Source organism: Triturus cristatus, chromosome 3_1, assembly GCF_964204655.1.
Source record: "Triturus cristatus chromosome 3_1, aTriCri1.1, whole genome shotgun sequence".
Lineage (NCBI taxonomy): Eukaryota > Metazoa > Chordata > Amphibia > Caudata > Salamandridae > Triturus > Triturus cristatus.
In genome coordinates, this window is record NC_140583.1 from 755,472,503 (window position 1) to 755,491,710 (window position 19,208).

Below are 19,208 nucleotides of genomic sequence, written 5' to 3' on the forward strand. Positions count from 1 at the left end.
TGTGTGTGTCAGTGACATAGTGTACCCTCTTAAACAACAACTCCAGTGTGAGGCAGACTAGGAGTTTAGCTTTGTTGACTTTAGGAACTAGAAAGTAAGGGCAGAAACACTCATAGATATAAAGGCTTGCTTAGAGACGAGGGTGTGGGATGTGTACAAAATTTCAGTATATTTTCATATTCACGTTTGGCTCGCCTATCCTTCAAGGCACGTCATTTCCATTGGAATTTAACCCGGCTCAGCAATGAATTTAACGTAAATAAAGGAGTTGTGACATCATGTCCATTACCACTTAGAAACTGTTTAATTGTAAAGCTCACAAAATTCACCTAACTTCAATTTTGCTACAAGAAACGCAATAGAATAAAGTGATCTGTTGTTCCAGGGAGCAATTTATTTGAGCTAGAAAAAGCTTTCTGCATTAACCAGTTTCCAGTGCTTAGACAAGAATATGAAAAAGGTTTTAATTCATAGATCTATAGAGGCTGCATATGCTTCCAGAAATGATACAATGCCTAAATGATGTATTGATGCAGAAAGCTTTATTATAATAGGCAGAGTATTTCCTTACAAGACGAAAAATGACACAGCAACATAAGAGAAACAAAAAATCCTAATTAAGGAATTGTCCTCTGTGAAGGATTAAGGAATGGCAGCGTTTTAGAGGTACAGCTCAGGTCTAGTTTCTCAAGAGATATCAAAATAAATAGCAAAGATTAGAAAAGAAAGAGCTCCTTGTTGGACTCGCACTCAGTCTCTCATTTTCTCTGACTCTGAAATTCATTGTAATACAAAACAGATACAGCTTGTTAAGCTTTTCATGGGCCTCCTGTGCTTTAGAATAGCTCCTACAAGACAACTTCATCCTTTGAAGTGACTTTAGAGGTGCTGGATTGTGATGGTTGGATCATTAAGAACTTCACTCCCAGGAGTGGGAGGTGAGGGATGGCAGACTTTCCTCTTCATAAGGATGGGCACATTGATCATTTTAGGCATAGATGCAAAGGACTGTTTTTGCAGTAGAGCATTATTCTGATAATGCGCTGGAGCAACATCCGAGCCTTTAGTTTACTACAATCACCCAATAAGCACCTACAACCAGGTATGGTCAAAAGAACATACTATACCCTATTTTTCACTTTATTTGAAGACACCTCTCAGCAATAGCCATCTAACTCTTCCCATTCTGCATAGAGAGCTGTCAGCTTTTCATCTATAAATGCAGCATTCTGACACTACCTTGGCGGTCGTCTTTACGATGACGGAAACAAGAACAAAAATGAAGTAAATTTCAAAGCAAGTTTATTAAGTAGCCAAAGGACAGGTGAAGCTAATTTACATGTCCTGTTAGCTTTAGTTAGGTGCTAGTGTTTTATCTTCTGCGCCTTCTACTATTTTCCTGCTGAGCTGCCGATGTGCCATCTTGGGGGATGCACACGGTGCCCACACAACCGCACTCATCCACGCTGACGTAGGAGAAGCTGATGCTGGTGCCATCCTCACAGACCAGTTCTGCTGTCTTATTGCTTTTCTTCAGCTCCTGGCAACAAGAACATTTATGCTCCATTGCTCTAGTCATGGAGGAGAATCTGTCCAGCAAAAGGAAAAGAAACAACCGGTTTAAAAAAGTTACAGTAACAAATGTGCAAAATACATAGTTATAGATACTGTGATAATTCAATTAATTTAGCACAGAGGAGTAATATTTAGGGCACAGTGCATGAAACGATTGCATTTTTTCATGTAATGATGTGACATGGAGAAGAATTTGCAGTTCCAGTGGGTGTATGAGACCAGAGATAAAGGAATGAGTGAAACTACAAGTAAGAAGGAGAAAACCTGATACAGCTGTGAGACCACATTCACAAGGGAGGTTAAGTAATCTAGAGACATTCATTGACGAGCATTAGGTAGGTGATGTGAATATTAGTAATACTTCATTGAAAAATACAAATATATTGATGAAGTGTCAGTGATAATGGACTGACTGAGATGCCACTGAAGTGTCAAGAATCAGTGAAAAGGGGATAAGCAAGACTCGAGGGGAGTATCTGCGATTAGTGGGAAGGGAATGAGTGGGACTCCAGTAAAGTGTGCCTGGGCTCAGTGAGAAGGGAATGTGTGGGACTCCAGTGAAGTGTGCCTGGGCTCAGTGAGAAGGTAATGAGTGGGACTCCAGTGAAGTGTGCCTGGGCTCAGTGAGAAGGGAATGTGTGGGACTCCAGTGAAGTGTGCCTGGGCTCAGTGAGAATGTAATGAGTGGGACTCCAGTGAAGTGTGCCTGGGCTCAGTGAGAAGGGAATGTGTGGGACTCCAGTGAAGTGTGCCTGGGCTCAGTGAGAAGGTAATGAGTGGGACTCCAGTGAAGTGTGCCTGAGCTCAGTGAGAAGGGAATGTGTGTGACTCCAGTGAAGTGTGCCTGAGCTCAGTGAGAAGGGAGTGTGTGGGACTCCAGTGAAGTGTGCCTGGGCTCAGTGAGAAGGGAATGAGTGGGACTCCAGTGAAGTGTGCCTGAGCTCAGTGAGAAGGGAATGTGTGGGGCTCCACTGCAGGGCAGAGGTTAGTGATATAGGAATGACTATGACACACCTGGTAAGTGCAGAGCAGGGAAATGTCTATGGTTCTGGAGAACACTCTATTTCCAGTCACGGGAACCAGTTCAGTGAAAAGTGTTCATCCCACACTCTGCGTAGATCTTGTACTGTAAGTTGCAAACACTTACCCGGAGGAACTGCTGCAAAGCCCCTCACAAGCAGACAGCTCAACGGTTGTGTTGCATGTGCCATGAGATAGGACCGTTGCCTTCGGTTGAGGTGTGCAAGACGACTGGGGCACTGTAAGAATGAGAAAGAAAAGTCAACATCTTCTTCACAGGGTAAAATAACCCTTTGCAGGTTTGTGTATTCTGGATTGAAATGGGGGCAAATGTCTTGTACTTAAATTCTCCTCAGAAGTAACTATGTATGAATATTACCAACACAGTGAAAAGAGAACCTTAGTCACCACCTATACCAACACTGTCTTTCACCGAGCCTATATCTCAGGTGAAACCAGTGTGAGATGGCACCTCCTTCATCATAAAATACAACACTAGTAGAAATCAGTGCATGGTGACTATCATTGACAAAAAGAGACATCTGACATGAAGCTCACCAATTCAAAGGGAGTAAAAAAGACTTAAAGATCTGCTCTGACATGTGAGATGTCACTCAGTCAAGTATGAGATCACTTCTCTTCCAGCACTGACGATGTTACTTATGTTTCCAAGCAGTATCAAATAATTGTACACAACACTGACAAACATCAATTATTGTTAAAAAAACTAAGCATAAAAGCTGTAACTCAGTTACTCCTTCATTCAATCTCTCTCGCAAATGACCAGACACTTAGAAAACCCTGAGGGTGAGGGATCTACCTAAGCTTATAGAAACAACACGGTATGGCCTATCAAAAAACATCTGACAAATGACGCTCTATTACTATTCTAAAACAAAAAAAAAAGAAAGAGTCATGAAGGGATAGCTTATAACAGACATCCCTTGCAGCTCTGAGTTACAATACAATTACTTACATTTACAGATTTCGCAGCAACCATCGGATGTCTTCTGTCTGTTTTCCTGGAATAGAAAAAAAGGTATGGAAATATGAAAAACCAGACACTGGTTAGACCAATCAATGTATGATGATATTCTCAAGAACCTCAACATAACCTCAACAATCTGAATGTGACCATGCAGGAGGCTATGCCAGGGATCATGAATTTCTACTCATAACCCCCCACCTCTCAGCCTAGAAAAATAGTTCAACCACGGAAGACGTAGAGCACCATGTGAATTACAGCTGCCTGCACCGTCAGGGAGTACACAATCTTGGACTAGAAACGGGAGCAGAGAACTCACTTTTCAGACTATGGGGATCACTTAGACACTAGAAGACATCTCGCAGGACCGCCAGGGCAGCGGAGGCCTATTGGGAGATCTTGACCTGCCTGGCGGAAATCTGTGTACGATGAAGGAAAACACCACTGCTGATGCTCCTCTCACACCACTGCCAGTTTGTCCAGCTCCACCGTCTTTAAAGTGCCATTTGACAACCTGTTTTGTTTACAGACACCATATGAAGATCTTCGTACATTTTCGCTGTTCGTGTCACCCATGCACCAGACACGGATAGGGAAACTCAGTACCAGTCGGCGTGGGCTCAATAGGGTGACATGACCATCACTGTGACCCCACTGCCTTCGACGAATAGGTCGCTATGTCAGAAGTTTACACTGATCAAGCCAGTGAATGCTTCGCCGGTGTAAACACAGAAGTTTCCCTTAAAGTTTTTAACAGTTTTGTGTTTCTCAGCACAGTCTCACTGCAGTAAGCACTTACAAAAAGTGTGAGAGAGCTACATAAACCTCAAAGGCTAGAAAGGGCTTTAGCTTTACACACACCAGCAGAAAAGGAGGACCATAGCCTCATGGAAAGGGTTGATCAGCTAGTGTGAGACACTTTATGGTACAGCAGGATGGGAGCCACTAAAAATAATAAACACTGTACACTTACTGAGTAATGGCTTACACAACGGAAATGCACAGATCCAGACTGACAGATACAGCCACTGAAGTGCTGTAAGGCAGAGATTCGGGCTTGCCAATGGAACCAAATGGTCTTTGATCCATAAAATTAATTCATAACATGCCAAGCATGGGAAGGTTCAGCGTCAGTCGGTAGGAGAAGGTCCGCCTGCTACTTACATGCAATTTCTTCTGTAGGCAACAAACAAACGAACCAGGCATCCATAACACACTGGAAGGTTATTCGCTGCCAGCTAAGGGCAAACTGCTTACTGTGCAATTTAGTAGCAAAGGATGAAAAAGGACTAAACTAAGGGTGCTTGTACCTTATGAAATAGAACCAGTTAGTTGAGCTTGTTTTGCTTATTTTATGAAGCTCTGATATGCAAGAGAGGTGATTCCAACCAACAATGGTGCTAGCACCAAACAAAACTGACAGAAAGAGGATCCATCATTCGTTCTGCAATCTAACTGCACTTCTGATGGTTGATCCAACAATCCTAGAGTAGAAAGAGGCACCCAAAAGAAGGTGAGTCATTACAGATTTCAGATACAATAATTTCCAGGAGTCTGACACACTTCAAATATTTTGACAACATATGCAGGGAGGATTATGTGGGAGGAGTTGTGAATACAAGACAGAAAGGGAAGTGTTGACGGGTGAGGCAGATGCTCTAGGGTAAGAAAATATAACATCCATTTGTGCCACAAATTGATGCAATGAAAGGATACTTATTGAGGAGTTAGAAAGACTTACATTTGGACAGTCTGCGGGCTCTAGGGCCGGACACACCCTCTTCACAGAGGATACGACAAAATGATCATCGAATTTTTCACACTCGTATCGCATGCCGCAGTCATCACCGGATGGGTTCCATATCTCTCCAACCTGAAATTTAAAAAAATTAAAACAGGTGTGGGGGTTTCAAAGAAAACCTAGGCAAGGTCCTATTTTACAAATCATCCCCATGGGTGTTGTTTGCACTGCACCTACATTGCACCCAATGGAAACAGAAGCATGTAAATAAAAATAATATTCTTTATGCGTATTTCAGTAAAGTCATTTATAATAATAGAGATTTATAATTAACCCCACATATTATCCCACCTTTTTGCAAGAATATAAGATTTTATACTATATTTGGGCAAATATATTTATTCTCACTGTGAAAGGCTAACTATCATAAACCTATCTGATGTCTAACTGATATATCCTACCGTCAAGCAATTCACTTAATCTGCTCTAAATCTTTCAGTGCCATGTGTCCTTATTGGCACCACAATTAAATAAGGGACTGGGTGCCTTTGGAGATATGTTACCCTTCATACTAGTCATATTTGTTTGCATAGTTATATCAGACACTGTTAAGAGTATTTGTTAAATGTAAATGTATGATCCCAGGGCACCTCCTCGTATCATGCGAGCATAGACAGAGGACTACCAAGATTTATGTTATTGGCTAAATAATTGAATCAGCTATTCTGAAAGTACCAGCTGCTCCTAAAATTGAAAATTAGGACTCAAATGTGCAGCTTTTTTGACGAGTCATTCTTGGTGCTCTCTATTAAACCGTTAAGCTGCTTTTGCCAATGTAAAGGCACTCCCTCTGACCCGTGATGATACATTGTCTGTGTCCTCTAATGGAAAGCCAGCCATGAAGTGATATACACAGGGCTTGGGTATCGATTAATGTATCCAGTGATCTGTGAGCCCTACGGCAGGCACCCTCCTATATCCATCATTTCATTACATTCATACTGGATAAGGGCGGTGGGTCAAAGGAACCGCATGCTGGAACTCTGAGTACTTGCAGTGCAAGGCTGGACCTGCCTCCAATAGGTAACAACATCTAAACCACTCAACATGGTGCTGCAGCGCCAGAATGACACACAAGGCTCTAGGACAGGAGAGTGGAAGCATTCATCACAGCAGAGTTACCTCAAGGACTTTGGTTTCATTGTTCTGTGTCTTCATGACACACCGCGTCTGCACACACTTTCCACAGCACTCCTCTGGCGTCTTAGTATACTCATATCCCTGCATCACAGAGGGGTGAAAGAAAAGTGGTCACATGTGGGCACCTGAGATGTCTTTCATGATTTGTGGTATGTGGTGCCCTCTAGAGAAAGGCCACAAATTCAGGAGACCCCGACACCACTAGAATCATTTAGGAACCTCTCTCATTTGAGATTGGAAATATTTCACAGGAGCTATACCCATAGAGCTTGATTATTGTGATTCTGTTTCACTGCATGCATTCAACCTCTTCTGCTCTCCATGAGGCTACATACCCTTGGTTCTGAGTGCTGCACATTACAAATTAAAGAGAAACAGTATGGTGTAACCTACATGTCCGGATCCACTGAATATAATGTGTTATCCATTGCGATTGTCAAGGGATGTGAGGATTCACGTCTGGTGACTCATGCTCCTCTCCACACACAACAGAGTAATGAAGAGGGTTTTAAACTACCTGTATCGGTGGGTAAAGTATTCCCTGAAAAACTACAGTTAAAAGCGACTTAAGGATGACCAATCTGTTAGCAGTGGCTTCGCCATATAAACGAAAAACTCACAAACTTCTTGAGCTAGGTGCTATATTTCCATCATGGCACAGCCAAACAGCACAAAGTCAACCACACAATATTGTAATCCTCTGAATAGTAAGTGATGGGGAAAGGGGGATACTTCAATATTTGCCCCTGGGCAAAGCGAGAGTGGATTCTTTGTAGCCCTTGTGCGAATGGGGCAGGAGGCGATATCTCTCCTCAACGCGGGTCCCATGTAGTTCCCTACGTGACATTTCATTAGTGGTTGCATACTTTAACCTCTAGGGAGGTGCTGTTGCCTTGAGAATCATGTACAACACTAGAAACATTTGGGAACCCCAATCATTTGAGATTCGAAATATGTCACAGTTGCCTATGAAATGTGAGTTGTTATACCAGTGCATTTTGTGTAATAGATCACCCAAACATGATATGGTTATAGATGTATCTCATGCCAGTGAAAATAAATGTGGCCACATAGCATGATATTTAGAACAACTGTAATGATAAAAGCACGTTTACATTATTACAGTCAAAATGACAAACTCCATGTTACAGCAGTACAGCTTTAATGATTTCAGAAAACAATGCTTGTTGTCTCACACAGCATATTTTAGAATCAGTTGACAGAAGAAAACAAATGAGGCCATACTCACAAAGCTTGGTGATTGTGCTTCTATCTCACTGCATGCGTGTATCTACTCGTGGTCTGAACATGGCTATATACCTTTTATTATATGTGCTGCACCTGAAAAACTGCATTGTAGTAACCAAGCATGTCGGTCGCCTTCCACTAAGTGTAATATGCAATTACGCACCACAGATGAGCGAATTCCCTGCTACACACCCTTGCACCCTGCTCCCCAGACAAGAGGGGGACTACAAGGAGGTGACGCTAGGTGAATTTTCCACTTTTTACCTTAGGGCAAGGTGAGGGTGCGATCTTTGCAGGGCCGGTGTTGTAATGTTTACACTTAAATGTATGTCCATTATTGAACCCTTCCTTTGTGTCCTTTCCTGGTAGCCTTCTAGGATAGAATGTTCTATGCGTGTGGCTGGAACCTGGGGGGGTTTGAACCTGGCAGTTGCGAGTTCGGTCAGCCGGGAGTTGGATGCTACCCACCTTGTCTCTTGAATAAATCAACGCCTACCTTTACCTGCAGTGCCTGCTGTCATTTCTACTAACTTCACTTGGCGACGATCTTCATGGCTGATCGGATTGCCATCCAGCGGCGGCTTTGAGGTCAAGAGGCGTAATCGGTGTGGTGACTCTCCCAAAGACAACGATCCTACGCGTGAACCGATTGGTGCTGTTCCCCATGCATCCTCTTCTGGTTTCTGTCGTCTGAATTCTTCATTTTTGGACATTTTGGTATCGAGCGATTTCGAAGGCCCCTCGCGCTCGTCTTTGTGCCCGTTGCTGGGATACGTCTTGTGAAACATCATCACCTACGATCTTAACAAAGCTCGTAACGTGCTACGGAGTTTCTGTGTGTTCAAACTCACACGAGCAGCTCGTCAAAATTTCACGTTCTTAGCGCCACCTACTGGCACACTCTAACAGACATCAGAAACATGCTGGATGAGAAGCAGTTTACAAGCTGAGCTGTCTTCACTAGCAAGCAACTGTTCAACGATTCTCTCTCAATCCTCAATACTTATTACTGGTAATTGGAAATTATTTATTTTCAACGCTTTCTTGGGGTGTGTGTGTGTTTAAAATTTGTATCTTCAGTAATATTTTTCAAACAATTTATTTAGTGAAGTGACTGTTACGCCTGTAGACTGTTTGGAAATTACAACATTTTCACTTGGTGTTACTAAGAATATTTTATACACCTTATTACACTACCACCATGGCGCAACAGATTAATGTAGCACTTCCCCCACCTTTCTTAAGTGAGCCCTGAACACCTCAAATTCCTTGGGATGACTGGATAGTCATGTTTGAAAACTATCTCGATGCTCTTGATGGACAGGAGTTTTCTGCTAAGCGCAAGAAAGCATTATTGTTGGGTGCCCTTGGGAAAGAGGCGCAACGCATCTTCAAGTACTTACCTCAAACGTTGCAAGCTTCTGGCCAAGAATCGCACAATGAGTACAAGGACGCTGTATGCAGATTGGAAGTAAAGTTCATGAAGGAAGAGAATCTAGTCATGAATAGGTATAAATTCTACACACACAAGCAGCGTATGGATGAATCTATTGATGATTTTGTAACACGATTGAGAGAACTATCAGTCAAATGCAATTTTGGTACTATGGCTGATGAATTAATACGTGATCAATTGATAGTCCAATGCAACAATAAGAAAATACAAGAAAGACTTTGGGCGGCTAAAAACCCTTCGTTAAAAGTTGCTGTGGATTTAGCAAAAGTTGTTGAACAATCCGAGTTGTGCATGAAAGAGTTACAGAGATCCAGTGATCAAGCACAAATATCAGAAGTATCTGAGAAGTACACACAAGAGTGTGAAAACTGTGAGGAGGAATCTATTGCTGCACTCAAGTCTAAAGGGAAATCCTTTGTCAAGAAAAATACCTTTGTAAAAAATCCCACAAGATTTTGTTCAAGATGTGGAAGTAACACACATTCTTCTGACGCTAAATTTTGTTTTGCCAATAACAAGGAATGTTTAAAGTGTGGCAAGATGGGACATTTTTCAGAAATGTGCAGATACAGAGGTAAACCTAGAGTAGCAGTCGTGGACGACAACATTATCGAAATTAGGAGAGAGAAAGATAATATTTTGATAGTAAATGATTCGGATGAACATATTAATCTTATCAATGAGATGAGGAAAAAACGTCCAATAGCTGATTTTGATATTAATGGCCATGTGGTGTCATTAATGGTGGATACTGGTTCAAGGTACACGATAATTTCTGAACCTACATTCAGGAAAGAGTGGTCGGATCTTTCCCTTTTGACTTGCGACATAAGCCCCACAGGTTATCAAGGTGAAACAATAGACTTGTTAGGTTATTTTGATGCTGATATTTCCTTTTCAGGCAAGTCTATTAGAGGCAAAGTCTATGTTGCTGTTGATGGGCCTCCTATCCTTGGGTGGATACACCAGTATGATCTACATATAATTGTGAACCCCAGGGCAGTTCCTCAGGTAATGGTCGTCGAGGAGCTTTCTTTAGACAATATTTTGAGGGACAGTAGCAATGTTTTTAACGATGAATTGGGTGAATTAAAGGGTTATGTCCACAAAATATTACTCAAAGATAAGTCTGTTCCCATCCAACACAAACTTAGGAGAGTTCCACTCACTGTGAGGGATGAAGTTAAATCTCTTATCAATGAGATGCTTCAGAGTGGGGTTATTGAGCCGGTCGAAGCATCCACGTGGGTTTCTCCGGTGGTGATTTCACGCAAGTTTGATGGGAAAATTAGGTTCTGTGTGGACCTCAGGTCTCTTAATAAGAGTGTCATAGCAGACACCTTTCCTCTGCCCAACATTGGAGAATTAGTTAGTACATTAAGTGGTGCTAAATATTTCACAAAATTAGATCGCAAAAGTGCATACCATCAGATCCGTTTACATGATGACTCTAAGAGCCTTACCGCATTCATTACCACAGAGGGGACATTCCAGTTTACTAGGCTTCCTTTTGGCCTAACCTCTGCGGCCAGTGTTTTTCAGCGTATGGTGACAGAATTATTCAAGGGTATCAACAATGTTGTATTTTTTCAAGATGACATCTTAATATTTGGGCAAACTGTTAATGATCATAATTGTGTTCTTAAGGAGGTTTTGAGGAGGATTGGAGATGCTGGTTTAACCCTTCGTAAGGACAAATGCTCATTCCTAGTACAACAAATTGAATATTTAGGTTATGAAATTTCTGTGCTGGGCATTAAGCCAAAAAGGGATCTTTTGCAAGCCATACGTTTAGCTCCTTGTCCTGTAGATAAGGATCAACTTAGATCTTTTATGGGTCTTATCGAATTCTATTCGAAATTTGTCAAGAATTTTTCTGACAAAACTTTAACTTTAAGATTGTTGTTAAAGAAGGGAGTGAAATTTGTTTGGGATCTGTCTCATACTGAGTGTTTCAACTCCATAAAAAAAGAATTGTGTGAGTCAAAGATTTTAGCATCATTCAACATCAAATGTCCCTCAGCGCTCATGGTAGATGCGAGTGCAACTGGTTTAGGGGCTGTTCTTCTCCAGAAGTCGGGTGAGGGTTATAAAACTATTGCTTTTGCATCACGCACCCTCTCTACTTCTGAGAAGAATTACTCTGTAATTGAGAAAGACGCTTTGGCTGCTGCTTGGGGCATACAATATTTTAGGACGTATCTCTGGGGTACCAGGTTTCAACTCTGGACTGACCATAAACCATTGATTAAGGTATTGTCACCCGGGGGTGCGGGGAAAGTTTCTCCTAGGTTAGCTAGACTCGCATCCAGACTACAGGAATACCAATATGATGTTAATTATATCCAAGGATGGCGAAACATACAGGCGGATTGTTTGTCTAGGTTGGCTATCCCGGGTGAAGATTCCAGTGATGATTCTGCTGATCTTCTAGATGATGGTGCCATTGCGTTTGTCCGTGATATTGAGGCATTGAGCGATGGTACGTTTGGTAAAGAGGAGTGGTGTTCTGCCATGTCAGGTGATAGTGTTTTGTTGAATGTCATGGAATTGGTCAAATTAGGAGCAAGACGTGAGAGTTGTGTCCAACCCTCTGTTCGTCCCTTCATTAAGGTCTTGGATGAACTTTCAGTGTGTGGTGAATATATCCTTATGAGAGGTGACAAGTTCATTCCACCATGTATCTTAAGACCCAAATTAATTAAATTAGCCCACGAGGGTCATTTGGGACAGACCTTCACCCAACGTAGAATCAGAGCAGATTTTTGGTGGCCGGGTTTGGATGCACAGGTTTCAGCTTGGGTTGTAAACTGTCCAGTTTGCAAAGACAGTGAGAAAAGACTCAAACTGGTTTCTACTCAGACCATGGGTAGTATTTTTGCTCCTGAGCAAGCTTGGCATAGCATATGCCTGGATTTTATTGGTCCCATGGATGAGTTGCCAGTAAATCAAAGGTTTGCCATTGTGGTAGTGGATATGTTTTCTAAAAGGTTAACAGTCAAATTTGTCAAGGACATAACTACTGAATGCTCTATTAAGTTCTTGAAGGATTTATTTTTGGAAGAAGGTTGTCCTTCAGTCATGATAACGGACAATGGTACACAGCTTACTTCACAGAAAATGCATTCCTTTTTATCTGGTTGTGGCATAACACACCATCGTACTTCGTTGTATAATCCTCAAGGGAATGGTGTTTGTGAAAGGGCTAATAGAGTGGTGAAGGGGATTATACAAATGTCTCTTTCTTCTGGGGGGTTTACTGATGTGATGGTCCAAGACATGATTTGGGCTTACCGTACTACTTCCCATGAGCATACAGGGAAGTCTCCATTCGAGTTAATGCGAGGGAGACGCCCTGGTACTAAGTTGACTCCCTCTTGGATTAAGAATAGAGTTTCTGATGTTAATAATGGTGGTACTGGCCTGTGTGGTAAGCGAGATTTGACAAGCTCTATATCTTGTGGTGATTTAATCAAAGTTAAACCGGGCAGGATTACTAAGGGCCTTGCAAAATTCAAGGGGCCATACAGAGTTAAGGAGGTCTTTCAAGATTATGTTGTGTTGGCGGATGGGCAGAAGTGGAATCTTAGGAGGATCGCTTTATATCAAAAGTCCTCTTCTCCTAACTTCTCTATGCATCCTGTTGTGCAATCTGAGGCCAACACGGGGTATATGCTTTCTGCTTCAGTTCAGGGAAATGCTGTTCCTTCTTCAATTTCTCGTTCTAACGAAGGGGGTGGTGATGCCTTGCAAAGTGGTTCTTGTGAGCAGGTTTCACAAGCTTCTACTAGTGTGGCGTCTCAAGAGTCTCTGCCCGGTGTTGGAGTCCGCCTGGGTAGAATTCGTAGACCCCCTACTTATTTGAATGACTATTTGTGTTAGTTTTAGATGTTCCTATCACACATACTTCTTGTGTGATTTTCTTTATCTATTTGTAAGGGGTAAGATGTGTTGTAATGTTTACACTTAAATGTATGTCCATTATTGAACCCTTCCTTTGTGTCCTTTCCTGGTAGCCTTCTAGAAGGATAGAATGTTCTATGCGTGTGGCTGGAACCTGGGGGGGTTTGAACCTGGCAGTTGCGAGTTCGGTCAGCCGGGAGTTGGATGCTACCCACCTTGTCTCTTGAATAAATCAACGCCTACCTTTACCTGCAGTGCCTGCTGTCATTTCTACTTACTTCAGCCGGCTTTGGGGCAGTGTAACTGGTGCGGCCACACTGGGCGCCAGTCTGTGGAGGGGGGCGCTGTGACTTCAGGTGGGCGCTGTGTTTAGCAATGTCTTATGATAGGCGAGATACGGGGCACTTTTGCAGGTGGTAGGGAGAGAATTTGACGTGGTGGTCATGGGACGTGGGGCACAAAAAGTGATTGCCACACTGGGTGCCACCAGCGCTAAAGCCAGCCCTGGATCTTTGTAAACCTCCTCCTTGCTCTTGTGCACGTGGGGGCAGACGGCCATTTCCTCCTCACACTGGGCAAGCCTCTGCTCGCACTTCGCCAGAGCAGGATATTGTAAAAGAGACTGGAATACGTTTTCCCATCCATTCACTCTTGGGCAAGGTGTGGGTGATTGGGTGTCATAGGGTGAGTTACCCTCACGCCAATGGGACTTTACAGTGCCACCCTGCACTTTGCGCCCACACAGTGCAAATAGAGGGGGCATTTCTCCTCCCAGCCCTGAAGCAAGTCCGAAAAGACAAATAACTTGTGCTGCCCCTGGGCAAGGCAGATGGCTAAAATGAGTCCCTCCCTCATTCTCATTCCTCCCTTTCCCTCACTCCTAGCGAAGTCTAGTTCAACTATTTGGCTTTGCGGGGAATGGAGGTTTTTGTCTCTACTCTGCCTGTCGCGCAGGCTAGGGAATGATATTCATAAGTGGATAGGCCAATCTGCCCTTTATCAATACTGTAGTATCGCCTCTTCAGCCAGGCTGCTGTCTTTTGTTCCTTTTTTTCTTTATTTTTTATCTCTCCCAGTGCATGTGAAGATAGAGAGGCAAATACTTGTGTGCCTCTAGTAAGCATGCACTCTGGGGTTGTTCTGTTCAGACATGTCCAGTTAGGTGTTTCCAAGCTTTTTGAAAAATATACATACATATACATGCACACTAAACATTCACATGTTTTATTATTTCTCTTAAACAGCTGAATGGATGTTCACCAAACCAAGAAAAGGCATAAAATTCCCAGAAAGCCACATACCATTAAAATGTGACTAGCATCCTATCCGCTGTTTTACCATTAGGAGCACACACAATCTTCTTATGGGAAATTGTTACGTGTATGTTATTTACATTTAAATATTTTCCTCGTGCTTGCATGCACGAGCTCTTGTTGATGTTGTTGTTTGTACTCTTGGTTCATGGCACGATCAGCATGTTCTAGAATAGAACATGTGATCGTCCCAGGAATCAAGTGTTGGGACAGTTGGTGTCAGCACCCGGAGATTGCAGTCCTGTAACCGCCAGTGCTTCCTTTGATTTCTTATCTTGGATTAAATATTTCTGAAGCCTACTGAGAGTTGTATTTTCCTACCTAACAGAAATCTCATTTAATTAGCACCTGAACAGCCTTTCATTTGGAGACTCTCCTTATCACCCTTGAACTGCTTTTTCAATCTGCATCAAGTCTGGTAAGTTCGTAGATGTTTTACAAAAAACCTTTTTCTTGAAGGTGGTGAACACTGGTCAAAGGGGTCTAAAGGTATTAAGAATTTCCTATTATGTGTGATGTCCCCTAATATACACGGATCCAGGTGTTTGATCTGGCTGTGTGCCCTTTTCTTGTTGTCCCTCTTAAAATAAACTTGTAGCTTAATAATTAGGACTTTTTACGTTACAACACATGCTTACTTTACAAGCATGTTAGAGAGTAGACTAAATAGAGGACGCTTTATAGCATGCCAAGGGGTCTTACTCGATGAGGTATAGATTCTTACCTCTGAACAGTTTTTCAGGCAAACTGTGTCCTGGCACTTCACAGTGAGTAACTGGGTGTCTGGGTCCACCTGATCCGTGCACTCACATTCCTTACAGGCGCCCTTGATCTGTGGGATGTTGGATCCAGGCTAGAGGAAGTCAAAGATAAAACAGCTCCAGGTCATGCATTGCATTCAATATCATGCATGGTTGTGGGGCGGAGTCAGCGAAGGCTGCCTGATCTATGTGGAGTAAAGTTGTGGAAAAGGCCAAACATTTACAGAGCAAGGGGTTTGAGCGATAAAGATCCAGATGAGGGGCTGTGAGACTTAGGAAAAAGGGTCTACTTCAAAGCAGATGGGCCTAAGGTATTCCCTCTCTTGCATGCTGTATACTGTGGATTCTATGCAGCAGGTAGTGGCCAGCAAAAAGAGAAAGGGCAGGAACATTCACATAAAGATGGATGAAAGAATAACTCGACATTCTGTTGGAAAGTACAGCTGAATTCCTCACAACGATTCAATCTGGCAGTACCTCCAAGAGTGCTGCAGGGGGCACACGTGGCTTTCTTTTCAGTTGTGTGTAAGCACACTCGGGCAAGAGTCTCACATGAGGGGAAAAGTAAGAACAATAGTTTACCTGGTATGTAACATTGTTGAAGACACAGACTTTTTCTGGCACTGGAAGAAGAAAAAAGAAGATGGCGGTAGGTCACTTTCTGTATAACTATGTAAGTAATCTCAACTGATGTTTTATCTCCTGGTCTTCCCCAGAAACAACGAGACGTCAACCTTATATCTGCTTCAGTGCAATCTCTTCAGAGAGCTGTTCTATGCTATACATTGGCCTGCAGTCATGAGAATCTCGAGCAAGCTGTCTGACGCAAGTTCATATAGAAACTGGTCACAACGGGGAGTCTTCCTCTTTTCAGTCTCAAAGTTGCACCAGAGTTCTGACCTCTCATGGAGTGTTACTCTGACAAGATACCCTCTACTACCTGTACAAACATTCAGAAATGACCAGCAAAGTAAAGACAGAAGGCAAAGCGAGCAACAAATGAACACAGAGCATTCCTACCATTAGTTCTTTTTTTTTTAATAAACTGAAAGCGAACTTGAGTTTTTCGAACGTGCCTATCCTTTTAAACTATCATGTCTCAAGGCCACTGTTACATTACACCCCGAGTAAGCCACCATTACATCTGCCTTTAGGAAAGTAAGTGAAAGGAATGTGTCCCTTCCTCTCTTGCAAAGCTCTCTTTTGTGACTAGGTGCCATATGTAGGAAGGCAAATTGCGATCGCAAATGCTGAAATTCGCAGAATTTCAGCGTTTGCGATCGCAATTTGTGCAGTGTGCTATGTAGCACACAAAAACCCACACGCAAAATAAGCAATCGCAAAATTTGCGATTCCTTATTTTGCAAATGCATTTAAGGAATCCCAAATTGCGATTCCTTAAATGCAATGTAGGAAGCACCCAAGTTGTGCGATTTTGGCTTAAGGAATCGCAAATTACCACCAACTTCAGGTAGGTTGTAATTTGCGATTTCTTTGAAAAATGCACTTTTTTGCATTTTTCAAAGTGCCATGTGGCGCACATACATGCCCTTAGAGCATGCATGTGCACCACATGTGCACACATGTTTATTTCAGGGGTGCAAAAGGGTGTCCTATTGACACCCTTGCAACCTTGAAATTGCATTCTCAATTTGCGATTCTCTAATTGAGAATCGCAAATTGAGAATGTCTTCCTATTCATTCCTATGGGCCTTCTAGCCCATAGGAATGAATGGCAAGGTATTCCTTATTTGCGAATCTCAATTTGCGATTCGCAAATAAGGAATAGGTGGGAATCGCAAAATATTTTGCTAATCCTACCTACATTGCGTTTTGCGATTCTCTAATTGCGATTCCCTAAAAATCGCAATTTGAGAATCGCAAAACACGTCTTACCTACATATGGCCCAAAGTTCTTGTGCTACTGCATGCATACGTTGAAAAGGAGCAGACTCAGGGATGGCATTTCACAGCAAAATAATGTAGAACCAGCCACGCCCTTCCCATTAATTAATTCTATCGCCCAGTGTTAGAGTGCTTTGACTTTCACAACAAACTATTTTCTGTTCAGATCACGTGCACCTCCCTGATCAAGAAAAACTCTTCAGTTTCTTCTCACAGCAATCTACATCCCAACTCAATAATATCTAGATATCTTGCTAGATTGCACCCACAAAACCCTCTAGTTTTAGGAAATTGTGAGATCTTTCGTCATGCATTCGTCAAACGCACCCTGTTGCCACAAGACCAACCGGAAACCTTTGGTCATATGTCAATGCATGGCAGGCAATAGTCTGTGCAGTGGAAGTTGTCATAACAAATGTTTATTCTTTTATATTTTAGGTAAACCCTTTGGGAATTTAAATCTACTAGATCAACCCAAGAACTCATATCTGAAACATTCAGGCTGCCCCTATACTTTATGCACAGTCGTGACTCTGTACTACATGGTGAGAACCCAGAACACATACCACATTCCATCTTGACGCAGCAGTCACCGGCTGAAAGGATGGACGACAGCGTGAAACCAATCTCGCATTTCTTCACACCTGGATTGCACAGAATGGGGTTGCATTCTGTAAACACAAAGGAAAGGGGCATCGAAAACTTTTCCACCAAACATTAATTACAGTCCTGGAATAATCAAGGCTGACATTGTATTGTAGCCAGAGACAGCCCTTCCAGCTGCAGGGGCAGTGGTGCAAGATGTCTGGAGTCGAGAGAATAGCAAAGTGTTAACTATTACAGCCATGGCTTTGAGGCAGAACCACAAATTCTAAAAAAAATTTATGATAATGGACACCATCACTAGACACACTTATAGAAATATTTATGTGTTAATCATCTATTATAAACGTGATCTTCACTTTCAGTGATTGGTTATTGGACATTCTGTCAAGTCTAGATATGGCTTCCAGGTATATCAATTCTAGCGATATGTAAAGCAAGCAGATATTACTCCTGGCCATGGCTACACTAGACAAGGCTATCACCTGTTGCCACAAGTGGAAAGTGCACACTCTATGCAGAGACAGCAATTAGTGGGTTGCTTTGGCTTGGTACACCACTTGTAGGTGGGATGGGTTAGTATGGGTTCATCGTTTCAGTAGAACACGATTGTCTTGGCCATTAAAATAATCACAGCGGGATAAGTAAAGGTTTGCCAGGTGAAAGTAGCACCGGTGAGTTAGTTCCACAGTCAAGCACTGTGGCTGAATGGTACTACTTTGACATGATGTAACATGCCACCGTACCTTGGTTTTAACCCTACTATAATGCTGTTAGCAGACAGGCCGTCCAATCCCTTTTCTCAAGTCACTTAAGTTGATCTTTTGGCAAGTAAGTCACCCTCTTTAGTATTTCTGCCACGTTTGCGTTAGGTATGGGAGAGGAGGGGAGTTTAGTGAAATGTTCATCCAATAGTCATGATATATGGGATGGGACAAAAGGAGCAGGCAGCTAAGTCATCTTAAATTGGGGGAATGAGAAATTGGTGGGAATGTAAAATCAATGTGCGCATAGTCTGCTAAGCTGCCTCCCTCCTCACTAAGGGGTCAGGAAAGGAAGCACTTACTGCATGTCATTTCGGTGCAGCAGGGGTTATCTGGCACTGGGGCCTCAACCAGCTCAAAGCCTTCCTTGTCACATGCTGGTGGAGTAGACTCTTGACACTTGATTTCCTCACACTGGACTGAAATGGTATTGATGTCACAGGAGCATTTTTGGCAGTCGCTTGTCCATGACTCTCCCGGCTGGACCACAGGGTAAAGGAACAGGGGGTTAAAACAACCTTTGAGGCAATCGCACTCTGGAACATCAAGTACAAGAATACCATGGCACTCTGATACCAGCGACAAAGTGTCGAGGATCAAACTGCCAAAAGGTAAGTGCATACAGGGAAGTATAGATGTACTATTGTTAACCTCACATCTATGTATACCTTAGAGCTATATATATCGTGACGGTCTATATATGTGGAGTTAGGTAAAGAAAATCTATACATACT

At 42.6% G+C, this 19,208-nt stretch overlaps 1 protein-coding gene across 2 annotated transcripts in view; it reads right to left on the reverse strand.

The window, feature by feature from the left end:
* Positions 1-1,285: 1,285 nt before the first annotated feature.
* Positions 1,286-19,208, reverse strand: part of LOC146860929 (uncharacterized) — an 80,159-nt gene continuing 62,236 nt past the window's right edge. For both annotated transcript variants that reach the window (XM_085644909.1, XM_085644908.1), the window contains exons 35-43: positions 18,777-18,954; positions 17,674-17,778; positions 15,785-15,825; positions 15,166-15,294; positions 6,504-6,602; positions 5,322-5,453; positions 3,572-3,617; positions 2,723-2,834; positions 1,286-1,589 (exon numbers count right to left, since the gene is read on the reverse strand). In XM_085644909.1, coding sequence (XP_085501035.1) covers positions 1,373-1,589; positions 2,723-2,834; positions 3,572-3,617; positions 5,322-5,453; positions 6,504-6,602; positions 15,166-15,294; positions 15,785-15,825; positions 17,674-17,778; positions 18,777-18,954 — 1,059 coding nt within the window. In that variant the 3' untranslated portion in view covers positions 1,286-1,372. The remainder of the gene's footprint in view (positions 1,590-2,722; positions 2,835-3,571; positions 3,618-5,321; positions 5,454-6,503; positions 6,603-15,165; positions 15,295-15,784; positions 15,826-17,673; positions 17,779-18,776; positions 18,955-19,208) is intronic.